At 42.9% G+C, this 27,249-nt stretch overlaps 1 protein-coding gene across 1 annotated transcript in view; it reads left to right on the forward strand.

The window, feature by feature from the left end:
* Positions 1–27,249, forward strand: part of LOC149276711 (progestin and adipoQ receptor family member 3-like) — a 71,737-nt gene that overhangs the window by 22,055 nt on the left and 22,433 nt on the right. Inside the window, exons 3-5 of the mRNA XM_089503365.1 lie at positions 4,063–4,073; positions 14,964–15,114; positions 16,763–16,960. Coding sequence (XP_089359491.1) covers positions 4,063–4,073; positions 14,964–15,114; positions 16,763–16,960 — 360 coding nt within the window. The remainder of the gene's footprint in view (positions 1–4,062; positions 4,074–14,963; positions 15,115–16,762; positions 16,961–27,249) is intronic.

Consider the following 27,249-nt stretch of genomic DNA (forward strand, 5'->3'; position numbering starts at 1 on the left):
AATCTTTAAACGAGTGTTGCTTAGCCGATAACCTAAAGAAGAAACCTATACCTAATAAACACCTATCAATAAAGGAACGAGAGAAACCTTTCTTAATTAAATCCATTACAAAGCCTAACGCTGTTTCAACTCTGCTATCCAAAACATCTATGCCTTTATTTTCAACAAAAACTGTCCAAAGACCCCAGGACCTCCTATAGCTTGACCAGGTGCTTTTCGATAAAGATCGTTCAATGAAGTCACTTATCTCGGCGTCATCAATTCCCATATGCTTGGCGAAATTTCCAGCCCCTCTTTCTTCGCCTGGGGTGCCATTTCCCTGAAAAGCTTAAAGTCGAAGCGCGAGAGAGCATCAGCTATGGTATTCCTTTTACCAGCAATATGTTTAGCTTTGAGCCAAATATTATTAATAAGACACAAGTACACTAAACGCCTTAATAAATTAATCACAGGCAATGACTTAGCTCGCAAAGTATTGATAACCCAGACTACACCCATGTTATCACAATGTAACAAGATTCTCTTATTACGCCATAATACACCCCAATATTCCAAAGCTACCACGACTGGGAATAGCTCTAATAATACTACATTTTTTGTCCAGCCTGCGTCATGCTAAACCTGAGGCCAACCCGCAGCCACCCATTTACCCTGCCAAAAGATACCAAAGCCAAATGCCCCCGGCTGCATCAGTAAAAAATTCTAAATCATCATTTTCAATAAATTCATTCTGCCATATGGCAGCACCATTAAATTTTTTAAGAAACAATTTCCAAACTAGCAAGTCTTCCTTAACCTGCTTGGAAACTCTAACTCTATGACAACCAACTTTCTTTCCAGAGATAGCCTTCGCCATATGCGATTGAAAGCACTTAACCGTTACCTTTTTTTAAACCAAAACTGCATTAATCATAAACTTTAGTTTAATAATCTCATCCTTAGGTAATCTAAACAACATGTTCACTGTATCTATTTCTATACCCAAAAATAACAATGAAGTGGTAGGAAAAACGGTTTGCTCATGAGCTAGAAGGATACCGAAATATTCTGCTTTAACAAAGAATGCATTTAGCAATGACAAACAATCCTAACTAACAGGCTTACCTATAAACAAAAAATCTGTAATGTATAACTGAATTCAAACCCGAAACTGATTTAACTGCCCATTCAACAAAACATGCAAACGCTTCAAAGTAGAAACAAGAAAGGGAGCATCCCATCGGCAAACACTTGTCAAAATAAAATTCACCATTTAACTGAAAACCCAAGGAAGGAAAACAATCGGGGATAATAGGAAGTAATCGGAAAGCGCCCTCAATATCCACTTTAGCAAGTAAAGCATTTTTACCGAATAACCTTACCCATTTCAAGGCATCCTCAAAACTTGCATAATGCACCGGAAAATCTGATGTATTAATTTCATCAAAATAAAAAACCTATAACACCCAATCACGTGTCAAAGTGAAATAAAAGTAAATACTTCCCTGTAATTCCGGAGAAAGATGTGAAATTAACCATTGCCATAATTACTGCCTTCATGGGGGAACCTGTACAGCATCTGTACTTGGTAAACCGACATGTAGCTGTACGGTGGGATATTCCGGACCCAACTGCGGACGTAAAGTTTGCGACATGATTTGTGAGAACGGCGGCACGTGCAGCGTATCTGCTGGCAATCAACCTTCCTGCCGATGCCTTCCTGACTATACAGGGGACAGATGTCAATACCATGTGTGTCACCACTACTGCGTACACTCAGAGTCCTGCTCCATATCCAACGATGGAAATGTTGAGTGCGTCTGTCCTATGAGATATGAAGGGTCAAAATGTGAAGTTGACAAATGCCTAAGATGTCGAGGAGGCCAATGTATCATCAACAAGAACAGTTATGATATTGCGTGCAACTGTACTAACGGAAAAATCGCCTCTAGCTGTCAGTTGTGTGACGGCTACTGTTATAATGGGGGCACGTGTCAGCTGGAACCCGAGACCAATATACCTGCCTGCGTATGCTCTGTGGGCTTTAAAAGTCAGCGCTGCGACCAGAAAGTGAACCCTTGCGATTACTACTGTCAGAATGAGGGAATTTGCACAATAACTGCGTTAAATGAACCGAAATGCAAATGTTCAGCCAACTGGTCAGGAAAGCAATGTGAGAGGCCAGCTCCCAAGAGCAGCAAGTCTGACAACGCTAGCACGAGGAGTATTGCAATTATTGTTCCATTAGTTTTATTGGTGACCCTGATCACTACATTAGTAATTGGGCTCCTGCTATGTAAAAGGAGAAGACGGACAAAAACAATACGAAGGCAACCCATAATAAATGGAGGCATGAATGTAGAAATCGGAAACCCATCTTATAACATGTATGAGGTGGACCACGACCACAATGATGGAACACTCTTAGACCCAAACTTCATCATTGAGTTGGATAAGCCCACGAACTACTCAAATCCCGTGTATGCAAAACTATTTGTAGATGGCCACAATTGTCGGAACTCTTTGATCAGCATCGAAGAAAGAAAAGAACTTCTTCCAAAGAAAATAGAAAATGTGATCAGAGAGACTGTGGCTTAATCTCTACTATTCCGTTACCTTTTATACTCTGTATAAATGTATAAAATATGATTACTTTTCTATGTACCAACAGTATTATAATTGTTTCGTCATCAGCATTACCTCTTTTTTTTTTTATTTCTTTTTTTTTTTGTTCTGCTGATGACTATAGACCGACCATTTGTATGGTATTTTTATGAAGAATAAACTGCACTACAGTTAAATTTAAACTACAATGCTGCTCAAACACCATTTTATTTGTTAAAACTAAAGGCAACGCTATTTCTTTGTAGTGTGAAATGAGAAATCCATTTTATATGAACTTTTTTTAGGTTCAATATTGTCTTTTCACGAAATTATTCCGAATGATTGTGACTTGTTATAGATTGGATTAAAACTTTATTATTATGCATTCAGAATATTTAGTATATGCCAATTGAAGTTTACTGTTGGCCATCTGATGTCACAATAAACATACAGTACGGTTTATAAATGATATTTCTTCTCAATGGATAAAACATTTTGCAATTAATGTTTGTTCTGATATAAAATGAAAACAATTAAAGGGTTATAGATTTGTATAGCTAGAGCTGTTTACATCTGAACCTCAACTTTTGGGACCGTATTGATTAAACTTAAAATATATATATGCATTTTATCGCTTAGGTGTTGGAGTAACAGTATTAATTTTATATTAAATATTTCAATTTAAAAAAAAAACAAAAAAAAACAAAAACAAAAAAAAAAAATACTTCCCTGTAATAATACTGCCGCTGCCCAACAAAACACTCCTCTCAGTGTTCAAAAACGTACAAAACAGCAATCGGGGCGCATGTGTATATAGGAGAAAGAGAAAAATATATATGATAGTGTGATATTGTTGCTATATATTCAAATATGTGAAAAATATTTAGATGCACTCACAAACAATGTCAGTACAAGAGGCTCTTCAGAAGTAAGTTCTGTTCTTTATTCTTTAAAATTCTATAAATATAAAACAGAAAACAACCATATGGTGCAGTAACTATCTATGCTGTATATAAGCAAGTAGAAATGCACTTACAAGAAGGTTGAGTTCAAATAAAAATATTCAAACTTAAAGTCCGAGGTCCGGAATAAGTGATCTCCGATCAGGAAAAAATGCAGATTTTTTCTTCTATATCTCAACGCGTTTCGCCCTAAAACTGGGCTTCCTCAGGAGAATAAAGTTGAAGTGGTCCGCAATAGTGATTTGCAATCGTAGCGTGTATTGTTTATGTGAGTTCGCTTTAAAAAGCCGTCCGTTTCAGTCTTGCCGCGGGCGTGTGTAGGAGAGAACGTCATTACGTCCGTGCGTATGGCGTCTGTGAGTTGCGTCGTCTCCAGGCAACGTACACGCTTCTGTCTTATTCGGCTCTTTCAGCTCCTCCTCATTCCGTCTGTGTGTATGGCGTCTGTGAGTTGCAGCGTATCCAGGCAACGTAGACGCTTCTGTTTCTTTCGGCTCCTCCTCCCTAGTGAATATAGTCATGCCTCTTGTAGAGGTGTCAGGTTTTGCAGTTCTTTAAAGCTTCAGGAACGATCCTGAGCTTTTACTCGTGAGTGAGGTATAGGGGAGGTAAAAAAAGTAAGAGTTATGTATATATCAAGTAAAAAACTAACTAAATAATTTTATATGCACCGGGTGGAAAATAAATAAATAATGTAATAGGAATAGACTGGGTACGGAACTACTCTGACGAATGAGAGTTATAATTTAGGGAATTAACCCTAAAGACCGCATGAACCACAACTGCCCCTAAATTAACCCTAAAGACCTCATCAACCACAACGGCCCCTAAATTAACCCTAAACACCCCATCAACCACTACTGCCCCTAAATTAACCCTAAACACCCCATCAACCACAACTGCCCCTAAATTAACCCTAAACACACCATTAACCACAACTGCCCCTTATTGATTATTATCGATTAGTTGTTGCAGCCCTATCTTCTATCAAAATCTATATAAACATACTCTTTGGACCATTCTTTTGGTTGCTATGATGAAAAGAACAGTTTTAATACGTTGCATTGCTTTTTATGTAAATTTCATAGTGACCATATTGGACTAACATGACATAATGGTTTTGTAATACAAAAAACTCTATTCTGTAACATTATACATATGATGAAATTAGCTCTTCCCATTTAAAATTCCTATAATACATTTGGTATGTATCTGTAAAGTTTCCAGTCTTGATTATTTAGTCTGGCATTACAGTTTCAAGAGTCAAAACATGAATCACCTTTAAATAGACTTGTGCAGGCAGGCATCGATGAAAGGCAGGCAGGCATTGGCAGCTAATAGATTGCAAGCTCTTCTCACCTGTTGTTCCATAAGTCAAATTGTTATGTTATGTACTACTTGTGTCCTGTCTACCCATTGTACAGCGCTGTGGAATATGATAGTGTTATATAAAAAATAAATAATAGTAATGATAGACACATGCAGCCCAATCGAGCAGGACTGAATTTCTACCACAATATTATAGATTTTGGGCAGGCACTGGCAGATGATAGGCACATGCAGCTCCATGGAGCAGGACTGGATTTAACAAAATTACCAAAAAATGATCACTCAGGAAGGAGACAGCGCAGCAGCAATAGACCTTACTCACTAGTTTGGTTATTGACTACTGGGTAGCCTCAACCGGGTGTAGGGTATACTCTGAGATTTGAAAACCCTCTCACTTTGAACACTGGTAGGTGAGGAGGAACGCAACTGCTGGGCCACTAAAGAGTGGCCTGGCCAGACAATAGCTTTCTGGTCCCAATAAGGGTCACTACCAGGAGATAGTGGCAGTTCCTCAAGATAGGCTTTCACTATTTTAGAGACGCCACTCTGACTTTGGGGTGCTTGGGTGTTACTATTACTCAGCAAAGTATCAAGTGCCGCTGCCCAAATGGATGATACCCTGGTGGGTCTAGTACAGCTATTCTTCATGGGTGCAAGGGAGTGGGAATGGGACATCTTACTGGCAGTACTGTCACTGCTGCTAGGAATATCCATTTCCAACATCTGCATATCTCCTTCACTTAGCATGCCCCTTTTGTGCTGCATTTCATGTCCCCTATGAACAAGCATGTCTGTCCATCTTTGAAAATTAATTTTAAGAGCCAACTTGCCCTTAACCCTTGGGTCGCAGAGAGTGACTAGCATGTACTCTGGGTTGTCCATGATGACTTGCATGCGACCTTTCAGCTGCTTTATCAGCCTACTGATTAACTTTGCAGCCTCCACTTGTAATCTTTCTCCAGGAAAGTCCTCATTTTGTTCTAGCAATTCATGCATGTGTTGTTCAGGGTAGGTAAGTAAGGGGATGACCTGGCCCAAAGTGGCAGTGCTCCGGCATAAGTTCTTGGTCACATGCCTAAACGTCTTCAGGACTGCCACCACCTGCCCCATTAACCCCTTTGCGACAAAGCCCGTACATGTACGGGATCACGATGCACCGCATTGGTGACAAAGTCCGTACATGTATGGGCTGCCGTTTAATAGCTTTGCAGGATCCACGGAAGTGAGTCTGGCCGTGGATCATGGGAGGAAAGCCCTCCCCCGCTAAAACAGCGCTTCAGCAATCGCTTCTTAAGCATAATCGGTGTTACTAGCATGCCTTGATATGATCAAGGCATATCAGTAACACAGCCCCCGACCCCTATCGCCTTGTGAAGAGCAACCACAAGCGCCATTCACACCATACAGACCCTCCTGAGAACTCTTGATACTGCATTCAGCCATGCAGATCGATGGAGCCCAGCTCACTAATCACAATGTGATTAGTAAAATATAATAAAACAAATTAATAAATAAATGTGTATATATATATATATATATATATACAAAAAAGTTTTTATGAGCAAGTCCTACAATTAGCGCTGTATCTTCACAAACCTTGTCACATGGAAAGAGTTCAAATATTGGCATTTTAAATGTCCATGGGGTGCCTAGTTTTAAAAAAAATTTATGATTTGATGGGGTAAATCGAATTGGCCGGCTTCAAAGATGCCCCAAATATGGGACATGGGCACAGACTGACCAGATGTCCAAATGCCAAAAAATGCACATCTCCCAAAGGTGGCCCGTTACCTCCCAAATAACCCAACAAACCCATGCATGGGAGACATCGCTGTACTCAGGAGATGTTACTGAACACATATTGGGGTGTTGTTTGACAGTGACATATACCAGGAGAGGTAAATTCACACCTGCAGTGCAACTTGCAGAAAAAAGCAAAAAAACATTGGGTATTTGTAAACTTAAGACAAATAGTAGAATCTATTTAGCAGTTTTTTTCATTAGTTTTTGCAGATGGGTAAAAGATTTTTCAAATAAAAGTGAGAAAAAGTCCTTTTTTTTGAGTTTTAATCAGTATTGAGTTTATTTTTGGTGATACATACATTTAATATTCCTTTATAGGTTTAGTATGTTGTTATTTAAAAATTTATTTGTTCATAGTATACATAAAAATAATCTCCACGGAGCACATTTTATTATCACACCATAGTCGGAATTAGGAATAGTAATCTCTAGTAGAGACTGAGCAACACTTGTATGAAAAACAATATAAATACTCTACTAAGCAAGAGTTTGAAACCAACTGAGGAGCCAGGTTTAACCCCTTCAGTCCCCTATGGACGTACCGGACCGTCCAAAAAACGCATCCCAAGAATCCCCTATGGACGTACCGGTACGTCCTCTCCTGCATCGTTTGACAGCCTGGACTCCCCCCTGACAGCAGAAGCCAGCATTGCCGGCTTTCTGCTGCCCGATCTGATGTAACAGCTTCCGGCTCGAAAGCCAATGTCTTTCCAATGTCTTGCTATACACAAAGAAATGGATTATCAATTTACGGATGGTACTGGGAGGGGTATCTGGAAAAATATGCAAGAGAGCAGTTTCAGGGAGTGGGTCTAGTTTGATGTGAAGAATAGTGCGTATGGTGGAAAACACCTTCAGCCATAGCGGAGCCAATACTGTGCAAGACCACCACATATGAAGCATTGAGCCCTCCCGTCCACAACCCTTCCAACAGGATCTAGAGTACCCATTGATAATAAAAGAGTTTAACCGGAGTTAAGTACCATGGGCAACTAACTTTTTTCTGTAGTTCCAAATGATTCAAATGGGACACCCCTCTCATCATGGCCTCTCATTCGAGCCATGAATCTGACGGGAATGTTTGTTGTAACTCTCCAGGTGGAGAACCTGGAGATCAATAGAGAGTACCATCGAGAAATTGCTCCTTTGATGGCTGGAGCCACGTGAAACAATGAGAGAATTGGGTGAAGCTCACATGAGGACGGGGCAGTGGGGCTACTACCGTAGTCAGGACATGACAAATTTGCAAGTATTTAAAGAAGTCCTTGTGGGTAATGTCGTGAGTGTGTGCAAGGTGAATGGAGGGTGTTAGAGTACTTGGTATAAGCCGCCCAGAACCCTCAGAGTTAGGCGAAGCCAACGGCGGATGTTTAGGTCTGGGACTAGTAACTCAAGTGTCTCCAGTGGTGTGAAAGGTTGCAGGCACTTCTGAAAAAGTATTTATTTTTTTTTACAAAAAATCACAATATTTTATCATTTTTTATAGTAAATTAGATGATATGATAACAATAATGGTATCTAAAGAAAGCCCTGCTTGTCCTGAAAAAAAACCCCAGTATATAATGTGTGTGGGTGGACAAAATGAGAAAGAAGAAAATTACAGCTAAACAGCAACATTGAAAGATGTTAAAAGAGCCTTTGCCCCAAAGTGTACTAGGAAAAAGAAACAGTCTTGTCATTAAGGGGTTAATGCTTATTCCCTTCAGCCCATGGAGTGAAGAGCCTGCTGCTGCTCTGGGATCTGCTCCATCATGTCCAGTGTGGAGTTGCAGAGAGTGACTACATCCTGGTGTAGATGGTGGTGGGGCAGACCTGCATTCTCCTCCTCCTCCCTCAGCTGCTTACTTGCCTTAATGCAGTGGTTAAGTGCCCGGCAATCTTATGGCACTTTTAAATCAGTTTCAAAAGCATACACTGGCCATCAGTTAGAATAGCTGCCCTTACCACCAGGTGTTGTATACTGTATGTGCTGTGTAACACAAACCCCCATCTCTAACCACTTTTACCATGTTTGCTGCCCCATCAGTAGCCACCATTTTCACTTTCTACTGCTGTGCCTGCCTGTGGTCCAATCCACTCCACCAGCATCTTCCTAAGAGCTGCCAAAATGCAATCTGATGTGTGCTGCTCATCCATAACCTCAGCATGGAGTAGAAAGGATGTATAACAATCTCTGCCCTTTTTATTCAGTTCCACCCCCCCCCCCTTCAACCCGTTTGTTTGTCTTTGCCTACACCGAATACAGTGGTCCTTTCCTTGTCCCCCAAGTATTTGGGCAGCCATTGGTGAAAGAATGGCATGCTGTGCACTAGTGCCGCTCCATAAGTTGGAGGTGAAGTGGATGGTTTGTCCAGTTGCCTTGGACAGCTCACCCTTCAACAATGACACACAAGACAGAGGGCGTACAGTCCTGCTGAGAGGCGGAAGGAGCAAGAGCCTCTAGCTGCTACCTGAAGGGCTCCCCCTCAATCATGGAGAAGGAAGCACCTCCAACAGTGTGATAAGCTGACCATGCAAATGTATTTGACTGCTGCTTTGATATACACCTTGAATGAAAAGGCCCAAAGTTTTCTAGGGTAGGCTGGTGCAGTGGATGTCTGTGCCCTACCTGTCTCTGTGAATCATTCACACTCCTCAAGTAGGCTGTGGCCTCATCTCCCTTTGCTCTGGCAGCTGCTGCTGGTGGCGGTGTCTGTTGTGGGTTTGCTGTTGTTGCCAATGCCTTCAGTTTCCCCACAGCTGCACTGTGGTATTGATTCATCACAGAACTGAAATGTCCTTTCACCTTACACCTGCTCACTACTTTAAGATGCAAGTTGCACTGTGCCCATCTCCCACAGCCTCAAAATTGCCCACCAGACAGGATAGCGTGGTACTAGTGTTTTTTGTTCTTTTTTTCATAATTGCATTTGTGATAGTTGTGAAGGTGGTGGTAGTGTCGCCAGTGCGCGAAGAGGAACCCATGGCATAGGTATGCTGCTGCTTCTACACCAAGGAAGAAGGAACACATTTAGCAGAGAAAGTGGAAGATATGTCACTTGACTCCTCCAAGTGTGGCTCATATTCACTATCACATAATCATTGTAGTAATTAAAGATGACCATATCCTTTTCCACCTTACCTCTTCTTCCTCACTACCTTTTGGGGCAAAAGTAGATCGGCTATCATCTGACAGTACCACTGCTTGCTGCCGCATTTTGCTCTGGAGAGTGCTTCTGGTGCTTACGGTAGCGGTAGCGGCAGGGGTGGTAGTGGTAGCCCCAAGGGCGGTTGTGGGTGCACTGGTAGTGGTGGTTTTATTCCGTAACTAAAACCGTGCATTACTTTGGTAGGTAGAGTGGACAAGATTCTACCGCTTGTAGTAGATTGAGGATGTTAGTCGGTATTGCTGCGGCTACATGTGGCTCTTGGTCGGGGAAGTTTAACTTCTGACTCCAAGCAAGAAGGCGCCTGCTTGGACTGGTATATCGGTGGTCGTCTGACTACTACGTTTTTGTACATGCTTTGTTACCTCCGGTGTTCCCTCAGGCAGGGGAGCCGAGACGCAGTCCTCACATTCAGCCCCCTGCTCGTCTAGATAGCGGGTGCCGCCGGCCTGTCCTCTCAGTTCCTAGACGCACGCCCCCGCGCGGATCGATAGGTCAAAGTGGGGCGCGCCTCATGACGCCATGAGCGCCGTCTGCGCATGCGTGGACGGCTATCTTATGAATATTCATGTCAGGTGTTAAAGGGACCTTTATCTATTTCCCCCTCCCCCTAATTAGATTGGTAGGAGGGTTTAGACGTTTGTAGTCCACATTGCCTGTGATAGTGCCTCTGTACTTCACTAGTGTTTTGATTATCTCTGAACCTTTTGGCTTTGTTTTTTGCTTGTTCCTGACTACTGCTTGTGACAGAATGACCTGTCATACAGGGCTTCAAGGTAGTCAGAGATGGCTCTAGCCCTTGATAGCACAGGCAGGAACTCCATTGTGTAAACTCCATTAACAGAATTGCTGCCAGTGGGAGATTCAGTAGCTAAATGTTATTCAAGGTTGGGTTGTCTACATATACCTGTTTATCAATGTTAATGCAATTATGTGGATATATGAGGGTTGTTCTTTCCCCTTAGGACAAGCTTCTGAAAGACCAATCAAAAAGTAAACTCCTCCCCTCTTACCCATAAAAGCTGGCAAACTGGAAGAGTCCTCAGTTCTTTCTTGTCCCTCGTAGGGTGAACAGCTTTGTGGATTCTTCTGATGGTGCGGCACACGGGTTGTTGCCGGGGGGGGGGGGGTGAGTGTTTGGTTGCGGTTTAAAACCGATTTGTATAATCAGGAAAGCAATGAGTCTCCTGGGTTTTTAACCGCTAACATCCCAGCAGTAAAATGGGCCCGGTCAAGAATGAGGCCACTTCAGTGGCAGATCCTTTCCAGCTGGTCCAGGTCTCAAGAGGAGTTAGATTCTAAGATCCAGGTGTCAAGAGTGGTTCTCCTACAGCTCAATTGATGGCTTTGTTTCAACCAGCAGACTGGTCCATTGTCGCAACAGACGCGCCAGAGACAGGTTGGGGTGCTCACCTTTGGTTCCACAGAGCCCAAAGAAGATTGTCTCCAGAAGAGGCAAGCCAGTCATACAACTAAAGGGAACTGAATCCAGTTTTTCTAGCCCTAAAGGTGTTCAAATCGTGGATTATGTTCCCCCACATAAGCTCAGTCAGACAATGCGACTGTAGTAGCTTACCTCAACAGACAAGGAGGCACAAGGGCTTGAAAGCTTCAATGTCTTTGTTCGGAGATTATTTTTTTTTTTTTTTTTAATATGGGCCCATAATCATCTGAGATCTATCGGCATGTCATATCAGGGGGCCTTCAATACACTGGCAGACGACCTGAGCAGGGGAAGATATTCTCAGACAGAGTGGTCTCTGAGCCCAATTATTTTTCGACAGGTTGGTTGTCAAGTTTGGGCGTACAGAAGTAGATCTTATGGCTACAAGACAAAACAGAAAACCCCTCTTTTTGCGTTTCTCTACAAATAGACTATTCTCATTTTCTAGACGGACTAACAGCGATATGGCAAATCAACCTAGCCTATGTGTTTCCGCATCCCGCGTATCCAGAAGTTTAAGGAGGACAAAGCCAGGGTGCTTGCAATGCTTCCTTTCTGGCCAATCTGGGGCGAGTTCTCGGACCTGCTCCAGATGACGATTTGTTCTTGGGAACTTCCAGTATCTCCAGATCTACTGGGAAACCGCAATGTCCATACACACCATCCAGATGTTTCGCTTAACGGCACGGATGCTGCAAGGCTAATTCTACAGGAGAAGGTATTCACGGTGCTATGGCCGGTCGGTGGTTAAATTCGAAAAGAATGGTGCCAGGATCAAGATTTCCATAGCTATCCTCCTTCTATTCCAGTCATCTTGCAGTTTCTTAAGAGGGGGTTCAATGCAGGTCTCCAGGAAGGGACAAGTGTCAGCCCTCGGTCACTTCTTGCTTTGGTCTTGGCCTCAGATCCCTTTTATTAGGCTTTTTTTTTTTTTTTGCAAGGCTATTATTCTGGCTCTCTTGTCATCCAGTGAGTTCATTGTCTTTCATCAGGATAAAGTAGTTCTGCATCTCCGACCATTTTTCCTCACTAAAGTCTTGTCGCGGACTAACATTAACCAGTCTTTAGTGTTACCCACCTTTTTTCCTAATCCTTCTTCTCCAGAAGAGATCATGTGGCATTCTTTTAATGTTGAAAGAGCTCTTCATGTCTATTTTCAACGTACTGCAACAGTTCGTGCATCAGACCACCTGTTTCTTCAGTTTCATGGGAAATCTGCGGGCCAAGAGGTGTCCAAATCTACTCTGGCTAGATGGCTTGATGATACTATTCGTTGAGCCTATGTATCCTGTAAAGTGGATAGCATTGTTTGTCGCTTTAAGTACACTGAGCCTGTGAAGGGTCAAAACATTTTGCAATGTGTGTCAGACATGAGCAACACAAGCATTTCCAACAGCATCAATTTATTGTGTATCGTAGTAAATCGCGTATCCCAATGCTCAGCGACACCCAAATGATCATTGTGTAGTAATGTATATGATTTGTGTATTTTTTTACAGTGTATAACACAATCTGTATCCTGTAAAGTGTGTGTATCGACTCATATTAATGCGCACTCTACTAGAGCTATGTCCGATTCCTGGGCAGCTAACGCCTTAGCTTCCCCAGAAGAAATTTGCAAAGCGGCAACCTGGTCTTCATGGAATACTTAGCCATTATAGGCTAGACCTTTCTGCAGCTTTGGAAGCTGCCTTTGGCCTTCATGTTCTTCAAGCAGTCAATGCATCTATCCCACCCATGTAAGGGATCTTTTTATATCCCATATGTACTGCCACTATACGCAGGAAAAAACAATTTCTTACCGTAAATTTTCTTTTTCCTAGTATAGTGGCAGTACGTAGTTCCCTCCCTTATACGTTGGAGTGAGTAGTATTTCTTGTTATTACTGAGGACTCTTCCAGTTTGCCGGCTTTTATGGGTAAGAGGGGAGGAGTTTACTTTTTGATTGGTCTTTCAGAAGCTTGTCCTAAGGGGAAAGAACAACCCATACGTACTGCCACTATACTAGGAAAAAGAAAATTTACGGTAAGAAATTATTGTTTTTACATCAATAAAATGTCCAATTTGTTCTTCACAATCATGGTGGTCGTGACTACTTTGGTGATCTAAGACAAAGATCCATCTATTAGCCTCCTGAGGCTGGAGACTATCCTGAGGGTCAGACAAAGGGTTCATAGAGTATCTATAGCCCTAACTAAGCAACCCATTACACCGCTGTTTGCCACTGGCCCTGAACCGTGCTATGTGACCCCGACAACTCTTTTGCCTGACCCTTGTTTATTGTTCCTGACTCTGGCTTGGCTCCTGACCGCAATTGGTGATGTCACCAATGTTTCCAATTTGAAAAATGCACACGTCCGAAATGTAGCCTTTTAGCCCCCAGAAACCCGACAAACCCATGCATGTGGGGTATCACTGTACTCAGGAGATGTTGCTGACAGTGACATATGCCAGGAGCTATAAATTCATACCTAAAGTATGTGTGTGGGGAAAAATACACACAAAAAAATACTACTGCAAACTTTGAAAAAATGCTGGTGGTAAAATGTGTGCATGCAAAGAGTTAAAACACCAGCATTTGAAATACCCTGGGGTGTCTAGTTTTCAAAAATATATGGTTGTATAGGGCACACTGAAATGGCCAAGCTCAAAGATGTACCAAATAGGGCATGGGCAGTGGATCACTAAATGCCAAAGTTTAACATTGAAAAATGTGCATGCCCCAAATGTGGCCCTTTTGCCCATAAACAGCCAGACAAACCCATTCGTGTGGGGTATCACTGTACTCAGCAGATGTTGCTGAACACATATTAAGGGGGTTGTGTGACAGTGACATATACCAGGACCCGTTAATTCATACCTGAAGTAAAATGTGTGTGAAAAAATACTAGCATTTGAAATACCCTAGGGCAGGGACGTCCAACGTGCGGCCCTCCAGCTGCTGCAGGACTACATCTCCCATACTCCTCAGCCAGCCCCTTAGCTGAAAGAGCATTATGGGAGATGTAGTCCTGCAGCAGCTGGAGGGCCGCACGTTGGACGCCCCTGCCCTAGGGTGTCTAGTTTTCAAATATATGGTTTGATGGGGTAAATTGCATTGGCTGGCTTCAAAGATACCCAACATAACACATGGGGGGAAGAATTACCAGATTTGGAAGAAATGGTTTTGAAATAGCCAAAACTCAGGACAAATAGTAGAATCTATTTAGCAGTTTTTTTCATTAGCTTTTATAGATGGGTAAAATATTTTTCACGTAAAAGTTACAAAAAGTCATTTTTTCTAAATTTTTCACCATATTTTATACTTTTTTTTATAGTAAATAATATGATACAATCAAAACAATGACAGCTAAAGAAAGCACTTCTTGTGGTGAAAAAAACAATATATAACTTGTATGGGTTTAGTAAACGGGAAAGAATATACTGACAGCTAAACACGGGCCGTGCAGAAATGTTTTCATAAAGGGTACAAAAAATAAAATCAGCCATTGTAACGGAGGGGTTAATAATCATGGGAAGCATAAGAACACTGCCACGGCGTACGTGTGCACACTCACCTAGGTAGAGTAAGATATGTATATGCATGCATTATTCATGTTATCCTTATACAAAACAATTGACATCTGTCTCTGGTAATGTAAATGGTAGCTTTAACTGAGTGTGTTTTATTTACTTGTTTTATGTCGTGCATTATAGGTGTGTATTCTCAGTTGGATACCACCTCTTCTGCTGTCATCGCTCAGAGAAAACCAGCCGACGATGGATGGCATTAGATTATGCTGGCATTTCTATTGGTATCTTGGGTTGCTATGTCTCCGGAGTGTTTTATGCTTTTTACTGTAACAATGTAGGTAACATTTTTCAAGCTCTCATTTAACATATTCATTCACTGAAAAAAAAACCATTTGTTTCCTGGCTCAAACCGATAATGATATCACACTGGTTTACAGTTGCCCTAAGCAAGGTTTTACTTTCTGTTCTCCAGCCCTTGAGTGTTATTTATCTTCCTAATGAGCACTGCTATGAGCTGAAGTCCACATAATTTACATGAGTGAATTTCCATATTAAAAATAATGAGCGAAGGGACATTTGAACTCTTGGCTTCTGCATATCCTGTTTGAACATGCTTTGCCAACTGCAGCCACAGCATGAGCATTTACGCAGCAGTACTTCAAAAAGAGTCTTTTATGGGACAGACCAAGTGAGCCATTTGGGGTTAATTAGAGAATTGAATGGCTCAGTGGACTGTCACAGGATATCTGAACGTATTATATATAGGACATTGATGTTTGTTTAAACCCATTCCATTGCACGATGGGTCTTTCGCAAACAAAGTGATTGAAAAGAACTGTAACCTTCTGCTGAACTGGCAGCTGAAACATTTGATAATGTCTGATAATGATTCCATTTTATGTTACCCTTTACTATTTGAAATGTATGTGGCAGGGATTCAGGAGGCCAACAAGGCAAAAAAAAAAACAGTGCTGCCTACTAGTGATCAGTGGCGGAACATCCAGGGTCGCAACTGCGACGGGGCTCTGGAGTTCCGCCAGTCAGGGGGCCCAAGGGGTGCCGAGCGGTCGTTTTCAGCAATCGCTCGGCGTCCTACTGCTCCCTGCCACCACCCCACCTCCAGTGGTGGGAATGTGAGGCGTCTGTCTCGGTGCCGGCACTTCACGCTGAGCACCAGCATATGACGTCATGTGCCGGCGCTCAGCAGTGAAGCCGCATGCACCGCGGCAGAGCAGCAAGACAGAGGCCTTGCGCTCCCACCACAGGACTGCACGGTAAGTGGCCTACAGAGGGAGGTAGGGAGAGGGTAGATAGCCTGAGAAGGGAGGGGGGGTAGGGAGAGGGGTAGATGGGGGGGAGAGGGTAGATAGTGTGAGAAGGGGGGGAGAGGGTAGATAGTGTGAGAAGGAGGGGAGGGGTAGATAGTGTGAGAAGGGGGGGAGAGGTTTAGATAGTGGAAGAGGGGTAGATAGTGTGAAAAAAAAATCATGTTTTTTGGGGGGGGGGGCTTAACAGATTCCTGCACTGGGGCCCTGAAGCTTCTAGTTACACCCATGCTAGTGATGAAACTGCTGAAAACATAAAATTTGCGTAATTGTGGTCATTAATGACCTACTTCACAAGCATTGTAACATTATTTTATTTTAGCATCTTGATATATTGGCTAGTCTGTAGCTAGCCTAAAACTAACTATGTTCTGTTCTGTTATAACCTTCTTAGCCCTTAAGTGTGTAAATGTCTATCACTCATATTTGCTAAAAAGGATTTAGTGCAGTGTTCTGTGGTCTTTTTGCCATGTAAACAAACAGGAATATTTTATTGGTTACTATAATGGTAATAATTTTAACTTTGCACACAAATCACATTTTATACATAATTCCAGTTTAGTTTGAAACAGATTATAATTCTATGATAAGTAATCAGTCAGTAATCAAGATTATAATTAAATTTCCCTTTGCTAAATTTGTTATGTCTTTTTACAGTACTGGCGACAGGTATATTTAATCACTGTGCTGGCCATGATCCTTGCAGTGTTCTTCGCACAAATTCATCCTAGCTACCTTACCCAATCGTGGCAAAGATTGCGTTCTATCATCTTCTGCTCTGTCTCTGGCTATGGAATCATTCCAACAGTTCATTGGATTTGGTTAAATGAAGGCGTCGGATCTCCTATTGTCCAGGTAAATAAAGTAGATTTGCAAAACAAGAGTTATTTATTCCATAAGACAGGCATTCCCAGGAGATTTGCAGTTTCAGTTCACCAGCATCAGTATGTACTATGAAGGGATAACAAAGTTCTTTGGCATGCTTCTATTGACAAACTTCTATTGGTATGCCAGGTCATGGAATGGGGTAGAGCCAAGAATCTCTGTAGACTATTTGAAATAGATCAAAAATATGCTGGTGCATATGCTGTACGTATGTACACACACATACATGCAGCATATAAAAATGCATAGGTAGATTTACAGTCGTGAACAAAAGTTTTGAGAATGACACAAGTATTGATCTTCACAAAGTTTGCTGCTTCAGTGTTCTCTAATTACAAGCATTTCACAAGTGTCAAAGGATTTTTTTTGACAATTGCATTAAGTTTATGCAAAGAGTCAATATTTGCAGTGTTGACCCCTCTTTTTCAAGACCTCTGCAATCTGCCCTGGCATGCTGTCAATTATCTTCTTGTCCACAAGTTCTCAATGTGATTAAGGTCTGGGAAGTTTCCTGGCCATGGACCCAAAATTTCGATGTTTTGTTCCCCAAGCCACTTAGTTATCATATTTACCTTATGTCAAGCTGCTCCATCATACTGGAAAATGCTTTGTTCGTCACCAAACTGTTCTTGGATGGTAGGGAGAAGTTGCTCTTAAATGATGTGTTGGTACTGTTCTTTATTCATGACTGTGTTGTTAGGCAAAATTGTGAGCCCACTCCCTTGGCTGAGAAGCAACCCCTCACATGAATGGTCTCAGGATGCTTTAATGTTGCCATGACACAGGACTGATGGTAGCGCTCATCAGGGAAAATTACTTTACCCCAGTCCTCAGCAGTCCAGTCCCTGTACCTTTTGCTGCCCTTCTTGACACCAGGCCATCCTCCAAAAGTCTTCACCTCACTGTGCGTGCAAATGCACTCACACATGCCTGCTGCCATTCCTTATTAAGCTCTGCACTGGTGGTGCACTGGCTGGACTTTCTTGGGAGCCCTGACGCATTCTCCACAAGAATTGAACCTCTCTCCTTGAAGTTTCTTGATGATCCGATAAATGGTTGATTTAGGTGCAGTCCTACTAGCAGCAATATGCTTGCCTGTAAAGCCTTTTTTGTGCAAAGGAAATCATGGGAGCACATGTTTCCTTGCAGGTAACCATGGTTAATGGAGGAAGGACAATGTTGTCAAGCACCGCGCTTATTTTAAAGCTTCCAGTCTGTTATTCTAACTCAATCAGTATAACAGAGTGATCTACAGCCTTGTCCATGTCAACGCACTCACCTGTGTTAAGGAGAGAATCACTGACATGATATCAGCTGGTCCTTTTGGGGCAGGGCTAAAATGCAGTAGAGTGAGTTGCAATCCACATTTGATTATTTTAAATCTATGGCCAGCTCCCAGCAAGCCCAAACTCAGACTCTGGGTCTCCCTAAACATGATCCTTCCCTCACAGGATTTATTCAAGAAGATGATGAGGACTCAGATCCAGAACATTTTCTGCCTCAATCCTCAGATAAAGAGAGGGAGATCAAGGAAGAAAATTATTTTTTTCCAGTGGAAGAAACAGGACGGTGCATGACTCCCTATTGGCTTTTATATCAGAACAGTGGAATCATCCGGGTAGGAGATTTGCCTCTTCTAATAGAGTGAAACACCTGTTTCCATTTGAGGAAAAGGATTCAGAACTGTGGGGAAACTCCTAAAGTAGGTGCTGCAGTGGCTAAAGCCACTAAGAAAACAGCTATTCCCCTGGATGAGTCATCCAATTTCAAAGACCCCATGGATAAGAGGGTAGAATCTGAGGCAAGAAGGGCCTTTGAAGCGGCGGCAGCAAATATCAGACCAGCCATTGCAATGGCATCTACATCTAGAGCAGTTAGGATGTGGTTGCAGCAGGCCATAGAGAAGACCTTTCCTCCATTCCAGGGGAAGAACAAGTGGCCAGGAATATCTCTGACACCTGCCTTGCTGTTGATTTCTTATCAGATGCGGCTATTGAGTCAGTTTATGCCTCAGCTAAAGCCACAGCCTTTTCAGCAGTCACCAGGAGAGCCCTCTGGCTCAAACCATGGTTAGCGGACAATGCTTCTAAGAATAAGTTATGCAGTATTTCGTTCCAAGGCAAATTCCTATTTGACAGTAACCCAGATGAGATCCTAGAATCTACTACAGGAGACAAGAATTGGCTACTTCAGAGGAGAGCACCACCGCATTTTAGATCTAACCCCTTTCGGCCTTACAGGAAAACAGCATCATATGGATCAAGAAAGGAAGACCCTCAGTCCTTTCGGGACAGGTCATACAGAGGAAGATATCAAAGAGCCAAAGGAAGGGGAAGAGATGACAAGCCAAAGAAATTCTGACTACATGTGGAACCAAGTGGGAGGACATCTCTCCAAGTTCTCCCAGCAATGGTCTCAGATTACTTCAGACCCATGGACTTTACGTATTATCCGTCAGGGTTACTTGATAGAATTCAACCAGCGTTAATAAGTCTACATCTAGTCAACAAATATATCACGTATTACATGTTCCAGATGGAAACCTTCGAGCCAGCCACAGGAATCCTTTCACAAGGAGACTACATGGCTTTGATAGACCTTCAAGATGCTTATCTCCATATTCCAATATACATGCAACATCAGCAATTACTTCGTCTGGTGTTTACATCAAGCCAAGGCATCCAGCATCTTCAGTTCCAGGCTCTACCTTTTCATTTTGGCATCCGCGCCACAAATTCTTACAACGATTATGTCGGTAGTGTCGGCCTTCCTCAGGTGGCAAGGGATCAGAGTTACCCCGTACCTGGATTACTGGCTGGTTGCAGCTTCCACTAAACTACAATGCCTAGGCTGGCTCATCAACTGGGAAAAAATCCTGATTATCTCCAACTCAACTTATCTGCTGCTGGCCGGCACTTTTGCTGGAGCTTCTATGACTGAGCACCGGAATTTTCATGTGACACCGGCGTTTAATCATAGAAGCCACGGCAGAGGAGCCGGCAGTAGTGGAGGTTGTCTGAGCATTTGCTCTGAAAAAACCCTTATCTTATATTCGATAATGTTGATTGTAGGGGGGCAAAGCAGTTCGTATTCTTTTAGACAACGTCACGGTAGTGGCTTATATAAACAAACAGGGAGGAACGAGAAGCTGGAATCTTCAGTCCCTTGCTCTCTAGATAGGTTTCATTCTGCCCATAAACATTTCTCACTTGTCAGCAGTCCATATCAAAGGTTCTACAAAGATACAAGCAGACTTCCTGAGCAGACAATCCGTACTTCCAGGCGAATGGAGCTTGTGCAGGGCCATGTTTCAGATGATTACAGGCAGATGGGGGTCTCCCGAAATAGACCTCATAGCATCAAGCACCAACAAGCAGGTTGAGAATTTCTTCTCCCTTTCACCCAGGGGACATCCAAGAGGACTGGAGGCCCTTTCCCAGAGGTGGAATTTCAAGATAGCTTACATATTTCCTCCTATTCCATTTTTTGCAAGGGTTCTGAAGAAGCTCTTCCAGTTATACTAATTTCCCCATACTGGCCGAAGAGAGCTTGGTTTAGCGACCTAATCCTAGATTGTAAGCTTGCGAGCAGGGCTCTCTCCACCAAATGTATCGGTTTGTCTTAGTCTGTCAATTCTTGTCTTGTCATATCCCTTGAATTTATGTATTGTATTAAGCGCTGCGTAAACTGTTGGCGCTATATAAATAAAAGATAATAATAATAATAATAATAATAATCCAACTGCCCTTTCCATCTTCCCTTTCAGCAGGACTTACTTCAACAAGGACCTGTCTGTCACCCAAATCCGGATCATCTAAAACTGTCTGCATGGATTATGAAAGGAAGATCCTACAATCCAAAGGCCTGTCCTTGGCAGTCATAAAAACCCTGATTGCCAGTAGAAAATACTCTACTTCTGCTAAATACCAGAAAGTTTGAAGAACCTTCCTCTCTGTGTAATGAGATATGTGTAAAAAAAGGTGAGAAAAACCAGTATAGGGAATAGGATAGTGAATGGTAGGAATAATCAACCTTAATGACTTTCCTTGTGTATCTGGAACCACAGCTGCAACCCTTAAGCAACACTCTCCGGGTGTTGAAGTAATACAGCAAAAAGTCCACTAGGGGGCGCTCGTATGTTCCATTCAATGAAAAATAAAAATAAAACAGAGAAAAAAAAATATATATATAGTGTAGGAGTAAAACAGTGTGTTATGCCCTGCGTATCGCAGATTTCCCACTCACAGTGTGTTGATGGGGTTCAGTGCGTCATAGAGATGGCCTTGGGGTCCATATATAGGAATATATACCGAGGAAACAAACCAGAAAAGAATCCAATAGTGTATTATGTATATGGCGCTAGATACGCAACAAGTGGAAATATACTTACACTTAAATAAGTGTCAAGATGCCCGTAATTTCTGGCGATAATCTGGTCACATCCGTATATTCTTCTGGTTTGAAGGGTCCAATGGTAGGATACCAATGTGTGTGTGGTGTATAGAAACAGCCACTATCCACATAGAAAGTATGTAAAAAGAAGTATTTATTCTTAATTAGCAGCCAGCTGGATCCATATCAGCTGCAGCTATAAAAAGTTTTTTTAAAAATAACATAAAAAGTACTAATACAAATAAAAATGCTGATACAAATAAAAAATATATCATAAAAGTCCTTAAAAAAGTCACTCTACGCGTTTCGCCGTGTGCGGCTTCATCAGGAGTATTTTCTTCTCGTATGTGGAGGTCTTTTTAAATGTGCAGCACCATCTGTTGTGGCGTCTGACGTCAGTCCAGTAATTGCTTCCGGATTCCATTCGTTTGTCTGCCTGTAGAGGTCACTGTCTTCAGCATAACAGATGTCCCGGTCGGAGATTTCGTTTCACCATAAAATTAAGGTAAGTAAAGATAGTGTTTGTCTCAATCATACTAATAGATTTTTTTCTCGTTCTTTTAGGTTAGAAGGTCACCAGAAGACGGGACAGATTTATCAGAACAAGGGGTGAAACGGGAAGAGCCGTCACCGTGGACTATTGGATTCTTTTCTGGTTTGTTTCCTCGGTATATATTCCTATATATGGACCCCAAGGCCATCTCTATGACGCACTGAACCCCATCAACACACTGTGAGTGGGAAATCTGCGATACGCAGGGCATAACACACTGTTTTACTCCTACACTATATATTTTTTATTTTTTTTTCTCTGTTTTATTTTTATTTTTCATTGAATGGAACATACGAGCGCCCCCTAGTGGACTTTTTTCTCTCTGTGTAATGTCCACCTATCCTCTCCTGCTGACATCCACTCTGTTCTTAATTTCCTGCAAACTGGGTTTGACGATGGCCTCCAACCAGCCAAGTACAGATAGCTGCTCTCAGCAACCTTCTAGATTTCCCTCTGGTCCAACATCCCTGGATAAAGAGATTTTCCAAAGGAATCTCTAGATTACGACCTTAATTTGGTAAGAGTAGTCCTCCTCTCGCTTCGAACCACTGGAAGATGTTTCTCTCAGGCTACTCATTCTTAAGGTCTTCCTAGTGGCTGTCACTTCTGCCCGTAGAGTTGGGGAACGTCAAGCAATGTACATGAAAGAACCATTCCTACCTGTTGCAGTGGTGTTGAAACTTTCACCTGAATTTATTCCTAAAGTGTTTTTTTTTCTCATTTCCATATGAACCAAAATATTGTGTTGCCCTCCTTTTGCCCTGAGCCTAAAAATTCTAAAGAACGTGAGCTGCATACGTTAGACCTTCGGAGAGGTATCCAGATTCCTTGCTAGAAGGAGTTCATGGAGAAAATGCAGTTCCCTGTTTACTTCCTTTTCTGGAACTCGTAAAGGGAATAAGGTATCTAGAGCCTCAATCGGCCGCTGGATCAGAGAAGCAATTTCTGAATGTTATGTCTCTGCGGGTTTGGAACCTCCTCACAAATTGAGAGCTCACTCTTCAAGATCAGTTTCGACATTCTTGCCAAACTTGCATGTTTAGAACCTTTAATGATTTGTAAAGTAGGGGGCGTGGCTTGGATGGCGGCTGAGTAAGACGTGCGGTGCGGGAGCTCCTCCAACTCCTAAGCTATTTTCAACCTATTTCGGCAGTTACCGAGACATTATCTACGGATCTTCTTCTACCCACTGTGGGCATCATGTCGTCGAGCAAGATCAAGCCGTCGTCGAGCTCTGTACCGGCTTTTTTCGAGCCAAAATCCAGACGTCGGGCCTCTTCCCGCGCTTTACCTACCATCCGCGACGATGCGGAGGACTCCGACGCTTCACAAGGCCCGGACGCTGGCCCCTTGCCACACTCACCTTCTCCTCCTACGAGTGCTCCAGGCGAAGGCGTCTTAACCGTCACCACCATGAAAAGGCTCCTGGACGAGATGCGCTGTAATTTTAAATCGGACATGGCGGATGCCTTGTCCAAACTCCACGTGGACCTCCAAGAGCTTGGAACTCGCACGTCCCACTTAGAGGACAAAATGGAAGAATTTTCTTCGGCACATAACACAGTGGCTGATGCGTGCACCTCCGTACGAGATGAGATTGACACGCTTAAACACAAATTGGGCGACCTGGAAGACCGTTCCAGACGCAATAATCTCCGCATTAGAGGCATCACTGAGGATATCACCACGGAAAACTGCGCACTTACACCACCACTCTAATCCAGGCCATCCTGAACCCTCCCGCCTTCTGCAGACATCCGAATTGACAGGATACACAGGCTACCTCGCCCGAAAATGGTGAAGGGGTCTCCTCCTAGAGATGTGATACTACGCATTAATTTCTATGATTTGAAGGAACAACTCATGCTGAAGGTGCGTCATAAGCAAGATCTACCGGCTCAATACTCACACCTGCAATTTTTCCAAGACCTGTCGCAACACACACTACTTCAAAGAAGGGCCTTCTCTTCTGTCACCTCTACTCTCCGAGCACACAAGATTCCCTACCGCTGGGGCTTCCCCATGCGCATCAACCTTTCCAAGGATGGAGTTGCTATCTCCATTGCTTCACCGCTGGAAGGCCTGCAGCTCCTTTCGGACTGGGGACTTGCCATCTCATCGCAGGATTCATCGTCACCGCGCACCGCCAGGACCCGCTCACCTGTTCCTGCATCCTCTCCGAAACGCCTCCAGCTGGAGTGGGATACAGTCCCCACCAAGGCACCTGCCTCACTTACCTGATCTCACCACCGTCGGTATCCTTTTTCTGGTAACTGCCTAGCTGTTCGACTCACACGCCATTCATACACATAGTAACATAGTAACATAGTTCATAAGGTTGAAAAAAGACCAAAGTCCATCAAGTTCAACCTATATACATATTGTGTCCCTACTGTGTTGATCCAGAGGAAGGCAAAAAAACCCTTATGAAGCAGATGCCAATTGCCCCATACCAGGGGGAAAATTCCTTCCCGACTCCAAATATGGCAATCAGAATAAATCCCTGGATCAACGTTCTGTCCCTATTAATCTAATATCCATAACTTGTAATATTATTGCTTTCAAGAAACACGTCCAGGCTCCTTTTGAACTCTTTGACGGTTTACTTTTTTTACACCACGACGTACATTGACATTTTTGATTTTTATTTTTTCACATTACCAGTTCAAACACGTCTCAGCTCTTTGGAGTTGGGGGTTCTCCTCCGCTGTTTAAGGTGCTTCCCTTCCCCTTTCGATGGGTACCATGTTACGGTACACCTGGACGGGGTTCCCTCCCCCTTGTGGCGCCCATACACGTTCTGGGCTGCCAACTGCTTTTTGGCTACACAGCGCTTTTTTTATTTTTTATGTTCACACGTTATGTTTTCAGCTTTCATTGTTCATGTCCTGATGGCGGTAACTTTTTGTCTTAAACTCACTCTGCGCCACAAACTTATAATTCGGTAGTCATGCTCTGGCGCATCGTCTCTACAGTCTGCACATGTTTCGGTACACACACACCATTTTCTTTCTCACAATTGCGCTCCCGTTACGTGGTACTCAATTCTTATTTATTTTGTTTTGGGCATTGGACGCGGCTCTCCTGTGTTGTGCTGCCTTCTCTGGGGGTCTCCACCGTCTTCCATCATACACCACACGAACCCACTTTAACATTCAATTTTTTTTTACGCATTTACTTATTTTCACATTAATGTCCTCTAAAGTTATTATCTATAAATGCTAATGGCCTTAACACCCCACATAAGAGGAGGATGTTATTCTCAGACGCAAAAAAGGCCAACGCCCAAATTTTGTGTGTACAAGAGACCCATCTAAAACGCTCAAAACCTGCTCACATTTACTCTAAAGATTTTCCATGGCAATTTCATTCCATGGCCTCATCTTGTAGGGCTGGGGTCTCTATTTTTCTCTCCCGACATGTATCTTTTCAACTACTAGACCAGATGGTGGACCCCCAGGGACGGTTTTTATTCCTCAACTGCATCATCAACACAGTCACATACACATTAGTTGCTTTCTATACACCTAATACCTCTCAATTACTTTTTTTTCAGAGGTTGCTCCGCAAAGCCACTTCTTTTAAGAAAGGTTCCCTTATCTTATGTGGCGACCTAAATGCTATGTTTGACCCTATGTTGGATGCCTCGACTCCCCCGTCGGGCACTTTTGGTAAACGTATACGCTCCCTGGCCGCGGCTCTCACCTCCACCCTGCATTCCTATCAGTTATACGATGTGTGGCGTTTGCTCCACCCTTCAGAAAGGGATTACTCCTTTTTCTCTGCATTACACAAGTCATACACGAGGATAGATGTTATTTTGGTTGACAAGTTTCTTTTACAATCGATTCGGGACTGCTCTTTAGACGTTATTAGTTGGTCGGATCATGCCCCTTTATGTTTATCTTTTAGTGATCCTCACCCTTTCAGGGGCAAAGGTTCCTGGTGCCTCAACAACTCTGCTCTCCGACCCAGCTATAGTTGCGCAAATTCATTCACAGCTAGAATTATATTTTCAGGAAAACCAGGACTCGGTTACATCGATTGAATTATTGTGGAACGCACACAAAGCCATTGTCAGGGGCAAGTTTATATCTATAGCGTCCCATCTCAAGCGGGAGAGAGAGAGGGAGGGTGATAAACCTTCCCTTCTCCTCCAGTTATATGAATTAGAAAGGCTTAACAAACAAGCCTCCTCTCCTCAACTAATCTCAGACATCCAACAGGTTAAATCTAGGTTGGCAGCGATACAGGCCCAATCGACAGCCAAAATGCTCCTTTCCCTTCGACAACGCTTTTATTCTAAGGGCAACAAAGCAAATAAGCTCCGGCATGTGACGGCCCTGTCTCGTCCCCAATTTATTTTCTCGGCCTCAGGCTCTACTTTAAAAAATCCTTCCCACATAGCTGAGGAATTTGCTTCTTACTATGCCTCCCTTTACAATCTCTCTGACGACACACACACTCCCCAACCCAATCATGACGCCATTAGTCGGTATTTGGATTCGCTGACTCTCCCCAAACTTACTACCGACATGATCCATACATTAGAATCCCCATTAGAAATTGATGAGATTCAAGCTACAATCTCTCAGATCAAAGCTAAGTCTGCCCCTGGTCCAGATGGTTTTTCTAGTCATTATTATAAGACTTTTTTTTCGATTCTGGGGCCGCACATTCTAAAACTTTTTCGCTCTTTTATGTCCACTGGCACCATTACGACAGAAAACTTACATGCCCACATAGTTACGTTACCTAAACCGGGTAAATCCCCTGACAAATGTGCACATTTTCGCCCGATCTCTCTCCTTAACATGGATGTTAAGCTTTATGCCAAAATTATCGCTAATCGACTCTCCTTACTCTTGCCTTCTCTCCTCCATAATGACCAAGTAGGCTTTGTTAGACACCGACAAGCAGTGGACAATACCCGTAAATTTTTGGCATTATCTTGGGACGCAGCAAGAACCTCTACCCCTGGCCTTTTCATTTCTTTTGATGCGGAAAAGGCCTTTGACCGTTTACATTGGGTTTTTCTTTCGTCGGTCCTTAGTAAATTTGCTTTTCCTCCTTCCGTGATTCGCACTACCATGGCCTTGTACTCTACGCCTTCGGCCTCGGTTAATTTTTCTGGTTTTCTTTCTGCTCCTTTCTCCATTTCCAATGGGACGAGACAGGGCTGTCCCCTTTCCCCACTGCTATATACCCTAGCTTTGGAGCCTTTGGCCCAAAAGATACGGTCCGATCCCCTTATAACTGGTTTTTCAGGACGCAGTGGTGACTCCTCTGTTCTTGGTTTGTTTGCAGATGATAT

The sequence above is a fragment of the Sceloporus occidentalis genome, unplaced genomic scaffold (genome assembly GCF_023333645.1).
Source record: "Sceloporus occidentalis isolate IW3139 unplaced genomic scaffold, rSceOcc1.0.p SCAF_228, whole genome shotgun sequence".
Taxonomy (NCBI): Eukaryota; Metazoa; Chordata; class Lepidosauria; order Squamata; family Phrynosomatidae; genus Sceloporus; species Sceloporus occidentalis.